General features: G+C 41.8%; 1 protein-coding gene across 3 annotated transcripts in view; it reads right to left on the reverse strand.

The window, feature by feature from the left end:
- Nucleotides 1-115: 115 nt before the first annotated feature.
- Nucleotides 116-14,740, reverse strand: part of zdhhc14 (zinc finger DHHC-type palmitoyltransferase 14) — a 46,932-nt gene continuing 32,307 nt past the window's right edge. The window contains exons 5-10 of one of the 3 annotated variants that reach the window (XM_034575434.1): nucleotides 13,509-13,646; nucleotides 11,954-12,002; nucleotides 9,681-9,783; nucleotides 8,850-8,959; nucleotides 7,049-7,154; nucleotides 116-2,967 (exon numbers count right to left, since the gene is read on the reverse strand). In XM_034575434.1, coding sequence (XP_034431325.1) covers nucleotides 2,491-2,967; nucleotides 7,049-7,154; nucleotides 8,850-8,959; nucleotides 9,681-9,783; nucleotides 11,954-12,002; nucleotides 13,509-13,646 — 983 coding nt within the window. In that variant the 3' untranslated portion in view covers nucleotides 116-2,490. Of the gene's footprint in view, nucleotides 2,968-5,889; nucleotides 6,220-6,952; nucleotides 7,155-8,849; nucleotides 8,960-9,680; nucleotides 9,784-11,953; nucleotides 12,003-13,508; nucleotides 13,647-14,740 lie in introns of those variants that run through there. The other 2 variants (XM_034575435.1, XR_004612614.1) reach the window with 2 other exon arrangements.

Below are 14,740 nucleotides of genomic sequence, written 5' to 3' on the forward strand. Positions count from 1 at the left end.
CAGCTCAGAGGACCGATGCATGAGCGGGGGCTGTGTCGGAGAATCAGGGCTGTGAGCCACCATGACCGTTTACAGCGTTTACAGAGTTAGGGTTGCCTTGGTTCATATCTTCTACTGTCTCTAGTTTCTCTCTGCTGTGATACGCCATTAGTGCACTGTATAATTAAAACAGCAAGCATTTAAATGTTAATATTATTAAGTAGGATGGAGTATTGGGAGGATATAGACATTTTTTTGAGATTTTGAGAATGTTATATTACGAAAATAAAGTTGCGATTTAATGAGAAAAAAGTCATAGTACAAGCATATAGAAAAAGGTTTTAGGAAAACAGCAGCAAGGACCCGTGGTCTTCAGAGTTCAACTCCGTCTAGATCTAAAATCTTGAAAAAAAAGGAAACTTCATAAGTTTAAGTATTTTGTTATTTGTTAAACAAACATTAAAGTACACTTGACAAGATGCTCCACATTCCTCATTTTTACACAGGCGACTGGTCGATCTTCTGATATTCCCCCTCCATGATGACACTTAACCTTAATTTAAGACTTTATTCTCATAATAATACTTCATTCTCAAAATCTCAAGAGTTTTTGTTCCCCTGTAAGTGACCATAAATATGACTCTGGCGTAAATAAGCACTTAAATCCTGGCTTTGTTTAAATGTCATGACAGTCTGCATATAAAACAATGAATGAAACTGTTGGGCCCGTATTTTCTTTTGGAGCAAAGCTCAATAAATCAAATTTATTGTGCAGCTAAGTTAAAGAAATCATTTTTTAATAAAATGTTTTGTGATTTCTATTTTCTTTGGAGAGAAAAATGTATTGTAATGTCATTAACATTTTCACCTGCAATATTTTGCCCAGTTCTTTATTTACTTTTCTTCTGTTTTTTTTTATCCTCAGCATTCTTTAACACAACTCCGCGTGTGCTTGACAAGTCTATTCATGTTTTAGTGCAGCAGAAATTAAGCACAGTGCAGTACAGGGTCAATGAAAACTCTTTATAATAACCTAACAAATGCTGTTTTGCGATCTTTATGTGAGCTGTAGACTAAAATAGAAACCTGCATCGCTTGTCTCACTATTGTCCTGCTCCAAATAAAAAAAAATGTCCCTGGTTTAGAAATACAACCAAAAATCAGATATTTCTTTTCCAGTACAATTGCGATTTTTTTCCCCTTTGTTTATTGCAATTATTGTAAAAATGTATTAAAAATCTTCCCTATATCATAAATGATTTAATAAATAAATGTGTTACTGTTTGATGCTTTTGTGTGATGGATTGTTCAGACATTGAGAATTTACCTGCAGTACTTGTGCTCAGCCACAAGGTGGTGGAAGAGTATTAAATGTTTACTGACCGCCTTGCACTACCCAGACTCCTTCACCAACCACCTCCTGTCAGTGAACACCAGACTTTCTCTTTGGGGGATAAAGAAGCAGTAGTTCTCTCTTTAAGGCCCCTACACTTGAGTCTTCATTTTAGTTTTAACATCTCTGTGCAAAAGTTAGCGCCTGAGGCCGCAGCAGAACCATCAGGATGAACGGAAGAATAAATGGCCTCAAGTCTTAACCTTCTTTGAGCATCCATAGATGTCTGGAAACATTCAGACAGGCTTTTTTTCAAATCTGTCTATTTTACGCTCCAATTGCCGCAGGCATCGGTCACAAGATGAACTTTAAACGAAATGCTATCACCACATGACTCCCACATTAGCTCTTACTGCACTGTGCCTCCTAAACCTCAATATTAATCAAATGTTTTCTGATAAAAAGTTGGTGTTTTATTAATATCCACAGGAAATATAATTTGTAGAGGTGTTGCAATAACCATGGTACAGTACAACAGTCTCTTATTCTTTTTTTTTTTTTAAACAGATAAAAAGCAGGGTGATATGCAACATGACATCAACCATTGCACTGCTGAGAATGTCCAAGAAAAAAAGGCAGAAGACAAAAGTCCGATCAGCAACAGGCAAATAGGCTAAAGTTTGTTTTACAAAAAGTCAGGTGTGTGATCCACTGACAGACATTCAGCTCTCTGACCAATGAACTGTTATATACTGTCAAAACATGGATTCTTGTTTTAGCTGGACAACGCTCAAGGACATTCGCCACGAAGCTCCACTGTCCAGTCTCCAGGAAGATGGAGGATGGGATCCCTTGAACTTTAAAACATACACACACCAAAAAAAAAAGAGAGAAGTGTATGACTGAGTTGTCATACACTCCACCACACATGGAACCATCTCCCAGTCCCAGCAGAGAGGTTTGGCAAGACAATGGCTGAGGACAACTGGTTTCACTTAGTCACATACCACAGTTTCTAGCAGCTGAATTTAAACCACAGTCAGTTTTTTCTCCAGATCTCATGTCCTGCTGAGAAGAAAGGGAGGGGGAGATGTGGTTCAAAAGTGGCACAGTTTCAGGGGTTGGATGAATGTTTTTAGGGGAGAGGTGGTGGAGGGGGATGGGGGTATATTCCATTGTCAGACGGAGCTGAGCTTTACCAGTCCTCTGACAGAGTCCTCGTGTAGCGAGTCCTGGCTGGCTGGGTTGTAGAAGCCGGCCTGCATGGTGTGGCTATGGGGGCTGCCGCAGGGTAGCATACCTGGGGGCGAGGGCACTTCCTCTGGAGTGAGATAGTGGTGGTGTGCCAGCGGCTCCTGAAGGGGGTGGCTGTGGTTGTGTGTGTGTGTGTGTGTGTGGCTGTGTCCGTGGATTGGTAACATGTCTGTGGCCTCGTGGCAGCTGAGGCTGGGGGTCGACGTTGGAGGCGTTGGCTGCCCGAGGGGGAGCGAGGTGCACGGGCCGGACAGGCTGAGGGAGTTGCGGCCCGGTAGAGAGACTCCGTTTTCGGGAGAGGTCGTCAGGATGACTGGTTCACTGCTCTGCTGCTGGAGGAGAGGGGTGTTGGCGGCCTGCAAAACGAATTTGGTGCCTTGAATGCACTGGTCTTGATCACACTGCGAGGAAGCCGCCGGAAGCAAGAGACAGAACAACACAGGAGGGGATGTGACAGCCAGAGATAGATAAGGTGCAGGAGGTGAAGGATGGAAATAGAAAAATAAAGAGAGAGGCAGTGTGGAAAATTAGATGAAGGAGGAAACAAGGGATCGAGATGTGAGAAGACAACAGAGGAGGGGACAGGTGATTGGATAAGGGAGAGACAAAGAAAGAGACAAAGATGTTAGTACCCTGGTTAGAATCAGAGCCACACAGAGAACCTGCACCAGCTTATACATCCGTCCTAGTAAAACCAGAGTCAATAGAAACAGTTGAACATTCAGGGCTATTCAGTCACTGCTTCATGACCTATTGATCTATTCGCTTTAGAGTGGAAAGCGCGCATCTAAAAGTGGAGCAGAGTAACTGGGTTAGGACACAAAGAGCCATCAATACCACACATTAACTACAGGGAGATTAGCTTTAACCCCATCAGCCCTTTACCACCACGGAGCAATCATGTGTATCAGAGAGCAGTTACAGATGAAACAGCACGAGTGGTGCAGAGGTGACAGGTATATATATACAAAAGATTATAAACAAACAGGAGAAGAACGTTAAAGCCTCCCAGCATCGCGCTCACACAGCCTGACTGACAAGATATTGGAAGTAGAAGGATTTGTCCCACAACGTCTAACTTTTCTTTATCAATCTCATTGACCTAGAGATGTGATTCCAGGTGTTATCAATCCTCTTATCGGCTGCACGCCTAAACTGCTCTCCACTTATCACTTTACAAGCCAGGCTCCTCTCCAGGTTGTTAGAGACTCATTTGACTCAAGGTTATTGAACTGAAATGACACCGAAACCTCAGTCGCCTCCACGCTAACAAACGGCTACATCATCGGCAATGTGATGGGTGTAAGATTCATATTTCTTTTTTTCTACAATATGGTTCTTTCATGTGTTAAGAAGACTGAGCACTGTCCGTCCCCTAAAGCACACACACAAAACCTCAAGGAACAAGACGTACATTGACTGATGATAAACCTCAGATAGCACAGGCCTTGTTGTGTTCGGCTTTCACACGTGACAATGATGACACAACAAGGATAAGAGATATCTTTTCGCAATCGAAATGTTATCCTATAGTTACCCTTTAATTCTTGGCCCTTACAATAAAGACGACATAGCAAGAACCTGCTTCGTCCCTATCTAATTCATCAAAAGTTAAATATATATGAAAAGGCAGTGGGTCCTTCAAACACAAAAAAAACATATGTAAAGCTCTATAGAGAGAGAAATAAAACCTTCATTAACAAACCTCCACCAAATTCCAACAGTGCCCTTATGGAATATCAGTTTAGCTTTTTCTGCATAACCCTGCTAAATAGCATCACCCCCTCGGTAAAAATATAAAGTGAACATCCCAGCTTCTCAGATTTAAGGATTTTCATTATGGGCTGATCTTTATATTTAAGGAGTATCAGTTGAACAAAAACAAGCAGTTTGATGACATCACTTATGGGCTCTGAGAAATTGCAATTTTGCCAATTTCTATTCTTTTCTAACATGTCACACACCAAATAAATGAATAGACAGTGAAATTAATAATTAGTTGCAGTCCGACCATCCATTCATTTTGTGCAATCCATGTCGAAACTGTCCACTTAACGTAGATTTTAAGCAGTTTCCTACACTTCAGTTCAACAGCCAGTCATAATTAGTTCAATTCAACAATTGCACGGTCATGAAGAGGATGAACGTGACCTTGTGCAGAAAAAAAAAAAAATGAATGACACCATTCAAGTGTCCAGACGAGGTGGTTGAATCCAGCTACAAGTTGGAGAGATTAGAGCCGTCTGTGTTATTCCTGACAACATGACCAATGTCTCCTGTGAGCAGGTGACTCATGCATTGAACCTTACTGAGGTTGTACATTTACTGATCAAAACAAGAAAAACAGGCGACGACTACATTAATTCATCATTTATAAACTGGCTAAACAAAGTGTTGTATCCAGCTCTGAAGGAAGCAGAGAGACAAGCCGAGTAAGAGACTACTCAGTGAACCAGGAGTGAAACTGACAACAGGGCTGTGGGGTGTCAGCCCCTCATCACTCACTGTGTATCTGCCAGGAAATTGTGGTTGATCAAGTTGCTGTGTGTGCTTGCATGCATATGCTTGTGTGTGTGTGTGTGTGTCTTGTATAAAAATAGCTTGAATACAAAAGAAGAGGATGCACAAAGAGGAGAAAAGGAAGGAACAGTGAAGACCAAACATGGAAATAGTTAAAAGGCTAAATGTAAATCATGTGCCCCGGTGGTAAAGGACGAACATTTAGCATATTTAACATATAACACAACATTAGTAAAAGAAAACTGTGAAAAATGAATACCTATTAATAGATTTTACCCATTCATTTTCTGTTGAGTGACTACTCGATTGACAACTTACTTCAAAACAATCTGAAAACCTGGGCAAACAGACCTACCTGAATGGCAGCGTTCATATAAAGGCTTGTGTAAGAATCTATCTTATATAACGTGGGTGAACTGACGTGAAGAAAACAATGACTGCTTTCAATCAAACTATCCATTTCCCCCAAAGTCAAATCCCAAATGGAGGTTGTATGTTATCGAGGTGTAACGTGACATCATATCACACTGTTACCGGGGCAACCATTTGCAAGGCTTCTGCATACCAGGCTGTGGTTTTTAAGCTGCATCACAGACAAAGTACCTCACAAAGAAACCGGGCTTTTGACTGCTCGAATGAAAGAAAATGCTACTTCTAGGTATTAACAAGGCAGGTGACAGACGCAGTCAACAATAAAAGTGACAGATCAAATGAAAACGTAATGATATGGATGTAGCCACACACACACACACACACACACGCACGCACAGTCTCTGAAGAACAACCACCCTACACACTGCGGCCATACGACTTTTATTCCTCGCTATTTGAACTATTTTAAATGGGTAAAATCAGCAGTTGCCTTATAATCTATTTAAAAACAGTCACTGCTGATAAAACAAATGCAAGAAAATAAACAGAGCAGACTAGATCAGTGGGCTGATAAAATGGTCAGCAGTCGGCACAATAGGACAAACCCACCTGCTAATCGTGACTTCTACGTAAACAGATGGTTGTTACTTGTGCATGTGCTAATGTAGGGGGGGTTGTCATTACGGTTAGTCCACACACGCAGAACCAGGAGACGGATGACGCTCACGTATGACGTCTCAATGAGAACGCGCAGAATGAGGTTGTGTTTGGAAAGACAACAACATGAGGACTGTGGCACAGAGCTGTGTGTGAATAACTCTTAAATCTAGCATGTAATCTGTGAAGTAAACAGTTAAAGAGAACAACAGAGGACTTGTTGCCTCTGTTCAGGCTCCAGAGACAAACTGGTCAGTGAGGTCAGTGCAATGTCTTCTTTGCGACGACAGCAGTTCTCTCGCAGAGACAGACATCTCAGAGAATATCTGTTTACAGACTGAGGTGTACTTTCTGTTCAGGAGTTGTTTATTACATATTATGTCTTTTTGACTCCTGCTCATTTCTTCTCGTTGGCTCAGAGCACACGCACGCACACACGCACTGAGCTAACCCTTCGCTGAAATTAGTGAGCGAGAATCCTACAGCTCAGCCTTTGATGCCCCTCAGCATTAGCACACACTAAGGATACCTCCCTGCAACTGTTGACCTAATTTACTGACGACATGGAACGACACATGAAAAATTTAAAACATCACTGACTCGCTCATTGCCACCCAGAGCAATATCATCTGTTTCAGTCGAGAATGGGATGAGGAAAACTAACTGGCTTCACTTTGCCGGGTCTGATGGATAGCAGCATGTTTGTGAGGCTGCAGCATGTTTGAAACGCTTTAGACATGATATCTAGCTCAACCCTTAAACCAACAGCTAATGTTGACCAATGCAAAATAATACAGGACTGGACATTTGTAGATTTAATTCAAGTTGACGTGGTTCATCTCAGATCACTCATGACAACATGTCACTCGTCTCCATTTTTAATTCAATAAACCAATCACCATGTATCTCAGGATGCAGTCAGATCTGTCTTACCATGTGGCTCTGCTGAGACTGGGTGGCCCCATACATAGTGATGCCATTGGTGGGTGGTGCCAGCTGTGGTGTGCCTGATCGGATAAAACCCCGTCTGTCAATTAGACTGGTGAGAGAGAGAGAAACGAAAAGACAAGTAAAGGAGAAAACCATTAATTCACAAATATCACACAGCAAATGCTATTAACAACTGACAGATCAAACGGAGGAGAGAAGTGCAAACAAATAGATTCACCTGAGTCCTGAAAGGTCTTCAAGTAAAAGTCAATCCCTTTCACTGACTGCAACAGGGAGCTTAAAACTACAGCCATAGTAACCTTGTGTGCAGATGGTCAGGTACAATATTTTATTTTGGAAAGAAGCCTTAGTATTCTCGTCTTGACCAAACACAGAGCGCACACACTTGCTTTTCCGCTCACACATACAGTTGTTGATAAATCACTGTGGAGCAGCAGAGAACATCCCTGTTTGTGTCCCATCATTAATGCTGCAGAACTGTGACACAGCTGTTTAGACAACAATCGACAATAAACACACAAAGCTGGTCGATGTGTTAAAACAGAGCGAGCAGCAGGGTGATCGTTTAACAGACTGTGTGTTGACAGCGAGCCCCGCTGGGACTGAGCTGGATTCAGTTAGAAATGGTTTGCTACAATCGCAGAGACAAACTCCGAGAGCCGACAGCAGTGGCTTGTGTTACTGGTAATGAATACGGGAAGGTCTGCAAATGTGGTTAGGAGGAAGCCAGCATAAAAACACGTAGGACACCAATAGAAAATGTGAGTCAGGGTCTAAGCAGGGAAGTGAGAGGAGCTTTTTGTGTGTGTGTGCGAGAGGCAGCGTTCCATGCATAGTCCAAGGCTGAGGTGAAATATTCCTTCCTTACTTGTGGATCCAGCTGTGTGGTGCCTTCGGCCACGCGCACGCGCACGCGCACGCCACCTGTGCACTGAGGACTCTCCTTTACCACCCACTGGAATCATTACCAGTGACTTACAGCTTGCGATGGCCAGAGCACAATCCAGCCAAGTACATTGGCTGCTAAAGTCCTTCATCACTGCTCTTCTTACTCTCTGTACAAATGTGTATGCATCTAGGAAAATAATCATTTGACGAGGCACTGTGCGCATATGCTAAACTACAGACTGCGTGTTTCTCAGCTTTCTGTTTGTTCTGTACAGTTAATGCAAAACTGTAACTGCAAGATGCATGTGATGTCTTGACAGAGACAGCGTGCTTGTTATATCAGCAAGGTGGTCACTGTCGGAGGAAAAACCATGACGGAGGAAAACAAAGAAAGATTAAAGTTAGCAAAATCAAGAACGACAGCAATTCCTGAGCAAAAATGCTCAAGAGAAAGAAGCTGGAAGGGAACGAGCACTGACATTAACAGTCACATGGACACGAGAATGCAGCTGTGACAGTCGGCCGGTATTTGGGTTAAATCACATGAACGGCAGAAGTGTGAAATCTAATATATCTAACCAACTTTGATCTTGAATTTGGTTAAAATGGGCTTGAAATGCATTTGGCTCTTGCAGAATCTTAGTAGCTATGCATAGAGAAAAGGCTGCGGGCCGGCTCGTTTCAAAGCTGCTCCTCACATCAAAAGGAGCCCAACAATTCTATTTTAGCCATTAAACCAAATGGAGAGTTACAGTTACAGATGATGTGATGTATTACAGAGAAGGTGAAAAATGACTGAGTGGGATTCTCAGAGCACTGAAGGATCAGACTTATAGATGTCATCATGTGGGCATCTGGCAATACGTATATATCACCTCATAAAAACACATCGTACCTCGGTGGCAGGGGTCCACACAGCGCTGCACAGCAGTTGGTGAATATATTGCCATGGCTGTAGGGATTATGGTTGTCCTTCCCTCTTTTAGAGGACCATGAACCTTTTATCTGGAGGAGACCACACCACATCATCAGTCGCAATTTCAGAGATGGACGAATCAAGAGTGCAAACAGATTATGATTGTGTACCATGTCTAGCCTGACCCTGAAATGTTTGAGTACCGAAACCCACAGACCACACTCTGACCAACTGAGCTACACTAATGTCTGACTGAGGTGAGCCTGAGCTGTGAGGACATGACATCATCTGTTTCTGTTTAGCATCAACTGAAACTGGGGTTGCAAATGAAAAATAAAAGAGATTATCAAAATAAAACTTTGTGACAGCTTGTGCAACCTCAAGAAAGTATAGTTTATACAGCTAAAAAAAAATTCTGATAGAGAAGCTGTTACGTATAGTAAAGTGTAGCAGTTGTGACTCAAGCGGTAGAGTGGTTTGTCCACTAAGCAGAGGGTCAGTGGTTCGATCCCAGGGTTAGTGTGTGTGATAGAGAAACCACAGCATCTAGTAGCGCTGTGTGAATGGGTGAATGTGGCTTGAACTGTAAAGCGCTTTGAGCAGTCGATATGACTAGAAAAGCCCAACATAAATAGTTGATTTACCATTTAACTACAATTAATAATGATCAATGCGATAAAGTAACATACTGAACTTTGAAATTGAAATTTAAAATGATAAATATGACCAAATCCCAAAATATAGTGTGTGTAGCAGCTGAGGAAAGTGTATCATTTGACATACTGGTGTCCATTTCACGTTCATACTCACATCTTCATTGGTGGTCTGGTTTGAGCTGATCAGGTAGGTATGGAAGCCTGAGAGGCCCACTATGGACCAAATGGAGAAGAAACACACCACCACCTCCAGCACAGTGAAAAAGTAAAGTTAAGGAACTTTCCTTTAGTGAGACATATGGCAGGGCAATATAATAATACCAGTAATTATTGCAATTCGAATTTATATTTCATTAATAGCAATATCAAAAAAAGTTAACAATACAATATATCAAAAATAGTGCTAATGCATTGTGCGGGCACAGTAAGGAGGTATAAGACATAATTGATCTACCTCAAATTTGTTAAATGTATTGCGGTTTATCAAATGTTTGCCATATACAACCTTCACTTAGGAGCAAAAATCTTTCATTAAACTTATTAAAATAATAATGTGACATTTATCGTGATATCGACTGATATTTGGCCATATCCCCCAGGCCTAGTGAAACAAACAGTAATGTGAGAGCTCATCTAGAAAACATATAGAAACACACATTACAGAACGCATGCCAGCATGAAGAAAAAACAAACTCACGCTAACACACTGACCTACAGCCTCAGGGCTGACCTCCTCTTGCCAATAGCTCCTACTTACCAGTTCATTTGGCTGCGATGGCAGGACACTGCTCTTTTTCTCGGCTCTACATAAAAACACACACATGAATCCTTCTCCCTTTATAAAAATGAGGTGTAGTCACCCTGGGTGCAGTCTGTAAAAGTATGTGTTGTTCATTAAATAAAACAAACTACAAATATATTGGAAAATCAATATGATATTATAAACTAAAAGATAAGTGATGAGATGAGTCAGTGTGTTAAACTCTCCTTTTCTCTCTCTCTTTATCTCCCTCTTCTTTTTTTTACTCTTCCCATTCTCTTCCTCCTTAGCAAGCATATAACTTGTCATCATTCACCTCATATAAAGGACTGCTACGATACCATCAACTGCAATTCTCCTTAATTAAAGCCCTGTAGGACACGGGCTATTATCAGCTAGGCACGGCACACACCACAGAGGGAAGGGACAGAGAGAGACGGTGCCATAAACATGTGCTCTCCACTTGATTTGTGACTTAGAAATGGCTTCAAGTATCATTTAGATTTGATAATTTATGATTCTCCAAACGTGCTAAACTATTCTAGTTATGGTTGGACCCTAGTGCAGATTCTTAGATTATCTAAAGAAGAAAAACAAAACCATGAGTGGCGCAATATCTTTACTGCCTGGATCTATAGCTAAAGGCCAAGGTCAAAGGGCAATGACTGTGCTGCAATGACAAATTAAACACTTGTGGTGAAACAATAAGCTGAAATAGATGCAGGCAGGAAAATTGCATGAAAACAACACAAACAAACATAATTCTAAAGAAAACGAGGAGCCTGTACCTAATAGAGTGGTTAACTCTGTTGCATGGGCATGAAAAGTCTGACAAGGACCAGAAAAATTTACCTTTCAAATGGTGCTGCTGCATCCTCACAACGGACTCAACCATGCAAACCTCTTTTATCACCCGAGTACGAATCATGTCAAACACCACAGAGAGAGTCTACAGATGAGGTACAGTCAAGTTGCCTGTGACAGACCATGAGGCAAAGAATGATGAAGCTGCTGTTGCAACTTACATCTGAAAAGACACAGCCCCAATTTACACGGTCGAGAAACGGTTGGAGTAACAAATAGGGATATGTCGTTATCTGGATATGAAATGACCTTCATCAGGATATGAGATTTTGTTCATATCGCATAGCCCTACTTACAGCGTGTTTGTAAGAGCTGTAGCTTAAGACGTCTTGCACACACTCGGCATCTATCACACAGACAGACACACCCACGCTAGTTTCAAATCCCTCTCGCACAACATCTCTGCAGAGGGAGGGGGACAAGTGAGAGGCAGATGAAATCAAAGAACCACTAAATCAATTGGCAGAGACCGAGAGTGGAGCTGCTTTTGCGTGCAGCATGAGACCGATGGAACAGGACTAATCAGACGCACACCAGTCATGCAAGTACTGTTAGTCTGCAGAAGGTGACGGGGGCAACGTGAAGAGTCATGCTAATGAATCCTGACCCACAGAGTAATGCACAGGGCCCTCGATGTACAGTTCAGTCTGTGTCTTAAAGAGAATAATCAAAGCTGAGTGACTGAATAACCACAGACAGACAAGTATATATAGTGAATCTAGGCAGACAGGAGCAGAAATTAGACATTCACACTTAAAACACCTGCGATAAAGGCAGAAAGTCAGATTTTAGTGAAAGGATATCTGGCAGGACTCTCTTTTAGTGCATTGAGGAACCCACTTTGATGGGAGCCTGTGAACAGAGAGACAGTTTCCATTAGAACATGATACAATGGTGTTCATCATTACATACACACTTACACAGAAATGCACATCAGAATTGAACAAAACCATATGAATGATAGATATTTAATCAGATTTGGGGTTCGACACACTGAAGCTGTTGCACAACCTTTTAAAGTTGTAAGCACCAACAAGATGAACTGAGCTGTTTAAACTAGAGATGTTCCAAACACCTGCATCACAAATGCCTCTGATACTGCCAAAAAAGTGAGTATGCAAATCTATGTTCCGATCCGATAACACGTCTTTTAACTATATTAGTTTCTACAATTTTCTTTTCCCGGACATCAGTTCTACTTCGCCACAAAAAAGCAGCTGCACTATACCGCCACTGGTGAGTGCCGTTTTGAGAGCAGTGAAGAAGAAGGGATTTCTGGTAATGTAGCGTTAGACAGAGCCCGGTACAATGTCAGCAATATTTGCCAATATTTCACACTGGAAGATCCCACAAGTAAAACAGCGACATTTACCACTATGGCTGGACGATAACCTGACCCAGGCATTAAAACACTGATAACAATCATCACTTTCATACAGGGTTAGTAGCATAAAGCTGTTAAATACATAATATAAGTTCTTAATGTTGCAATTTGGTACACTGTTTCAGCCGCTACGCAATTTCTATTTCAGAATCGATATCCAGAAGAGAAAAACATTAAGGACTGGCCATCTTAATATTTGGCAGATATCTCTGTGCCCCAAAGTCAGGTTGGTAAGTTTCAAGAAATGGGTTTAGATAGTGCAAAGAAAATGTTAATTTGATTGGTTACTGAATAAATTAAATCCTGAGACCAAAAGGGCACATTTTGGCATTTAAATGTAGCACTGCAGGACAGTTCCAGACAGTTAGATTGGTCTTAACTGTGAGTGTAAAACATCAACCAAACATTGAGTCACAGTAATGTTTGCTAACTTGGTCTGAGGTCCACTGGGAGGGGAAACAATACAAAATCATACAACTCAAACTGCTGTGATTCCTTTTTGCCAAATCTGACAGCACTTAGTCTCAACACAGCACGATTACAATCAAAGAAATAGAGGATAACCTCACCACAGTTTAGTCAGCACTACAATGTTCTAGCAGCAAATGTTGGCATGCACTTCTTTCCCAGTGCAATATTGATCCACTGACTGTCATTTATGCAAACACATGGACACACACGTGCGCACACTGATGGGGAGCAGTCCACACTGCCTGCTCCCAGCTGGAAAGATGGTAACAAGCCAGAGCGCTGCAGCTTTTCACAACGCCCACTTACAACCTGCTGGCTTAAAACACACTAAGAACACAGTCAGGAGGCGTGTGCTGGCTGCGTGTGTGTGTGTGTGTGTGTGTGTGTGTGTGTGTGTGTGTGTGTGTGTGTGTGTGTGTGTGTGTGTGTGTGTGTGTGTGTGTGTGTGTGTGTGCACCGTGCCTGTGAGTACATGTCCTTTCCCCCTCCTCTCAGCTACTTACGTAAAATGATGTGTGTGATGACAAAGGCAAAGATGAAGATGGTGAGGAAGGACAGCGAAAGGATGAACATGTAGAAGAAACGGTAGTTCCTCCTTCCCACGCAGTTTCCCACCCAGGGACAGTGGTGGTCAAACCGCTCTGCATGGACAGAGAGAGACAGAGAACAGAGACGTTTATTTTGGATACAAGGACACATACCATACCAGAGTATCCTTTCATCGCAGCTGACACAGCAATAAAACAAACTCCCCTGTCTAAAGACTTTGTCGTGCACACAGACTCATTTAAAATGAACTACACATTCTTTAGAAATCATGTTTCTCTACAAGATGTACAGGTGTTGTTGTTGCCTGATCAAGAAAACCACATTTCTCATTTAGAAAACAGAGGCTTGGAAAAAATATCCATGTTACATCAGTGCATGTAAAGGCAGAGTATGATTCCAGAACTGTGGGAAAATAGCGAAAAAGAAAAATGTCCATCTGGATCTTGGCATAATATTTTATCATATTTTTCACATAGTGCAACCTGGCTATTTATATAAGTATCTAAAAAAAAGTTGCAGGCTGGCCAACATGACTCTGTATGGCATCACAGTGGAGCCGCACGTGGGTGAATGAGGCACTTTGCTGGGTCAGCAGAGGAAGTATGTCAAGTAAAGGCACATTCATGCTAAATGTTAGACACATATGGAAAGAGCATTGTGTCCATGCTCTGTGTTCATTTGTCCCTGTTTGTGCACGTCTTCTGGAAGCTTATGGATATGGATTAAACAGACAAAAGGAGCAGTATAAGTGGAAAATATGAAGGGCAAGAGTAGCCTGATGATCGAAAGACATGAGAACTTTTTGAGGAGACACCTTAAGAGTTGGTAAGATACATCATATATATGATGTTACTTCACCCCGACACAGGGACAAACAGCCACTTTTGCTTCTTTCTTAAGAGGATCACAACCTCTTTTACTGCCGCTATGGTTGTTTTCAGGAACCCTCAGATCTTCAGTGCCCACTCTAGTGAATGCGTTTCTTATCAACCATGCAAATGTAAAAGATGCATGGAAGTGTGTGGGCATCTCTTTTTGCACGAAAAGGCAGCATAAATAAGCCTTAAGATGTCAATAAGGAAAGGTTTGAGGAGGTTTTGAGAAATTGTAAATGAAGAGAAAAGAAAGGCAGTAAAGTAAAAATGTTGTGTACCTTCCACAGAGATCACCCAGCTAAGAACCACTG

Source organism: Hippoglossus hippoglossus, chromosome 22, assembly GCF_009819705.1.
Source record: "Hippoglossus hippoglossus isolate fHipHip1 chromosome 22, fHipHip1.pri, whole genome shotgun sequence".
In the NCBI taxonomy this organism is placed as follows: domain Eukaryota; kingdom Metazoa; phylum Chordata; class Actinopteri; order Pleuronectiformes; family Pleuronectidae; genus Hippoglossus; species Hippoglossus hippoglossus.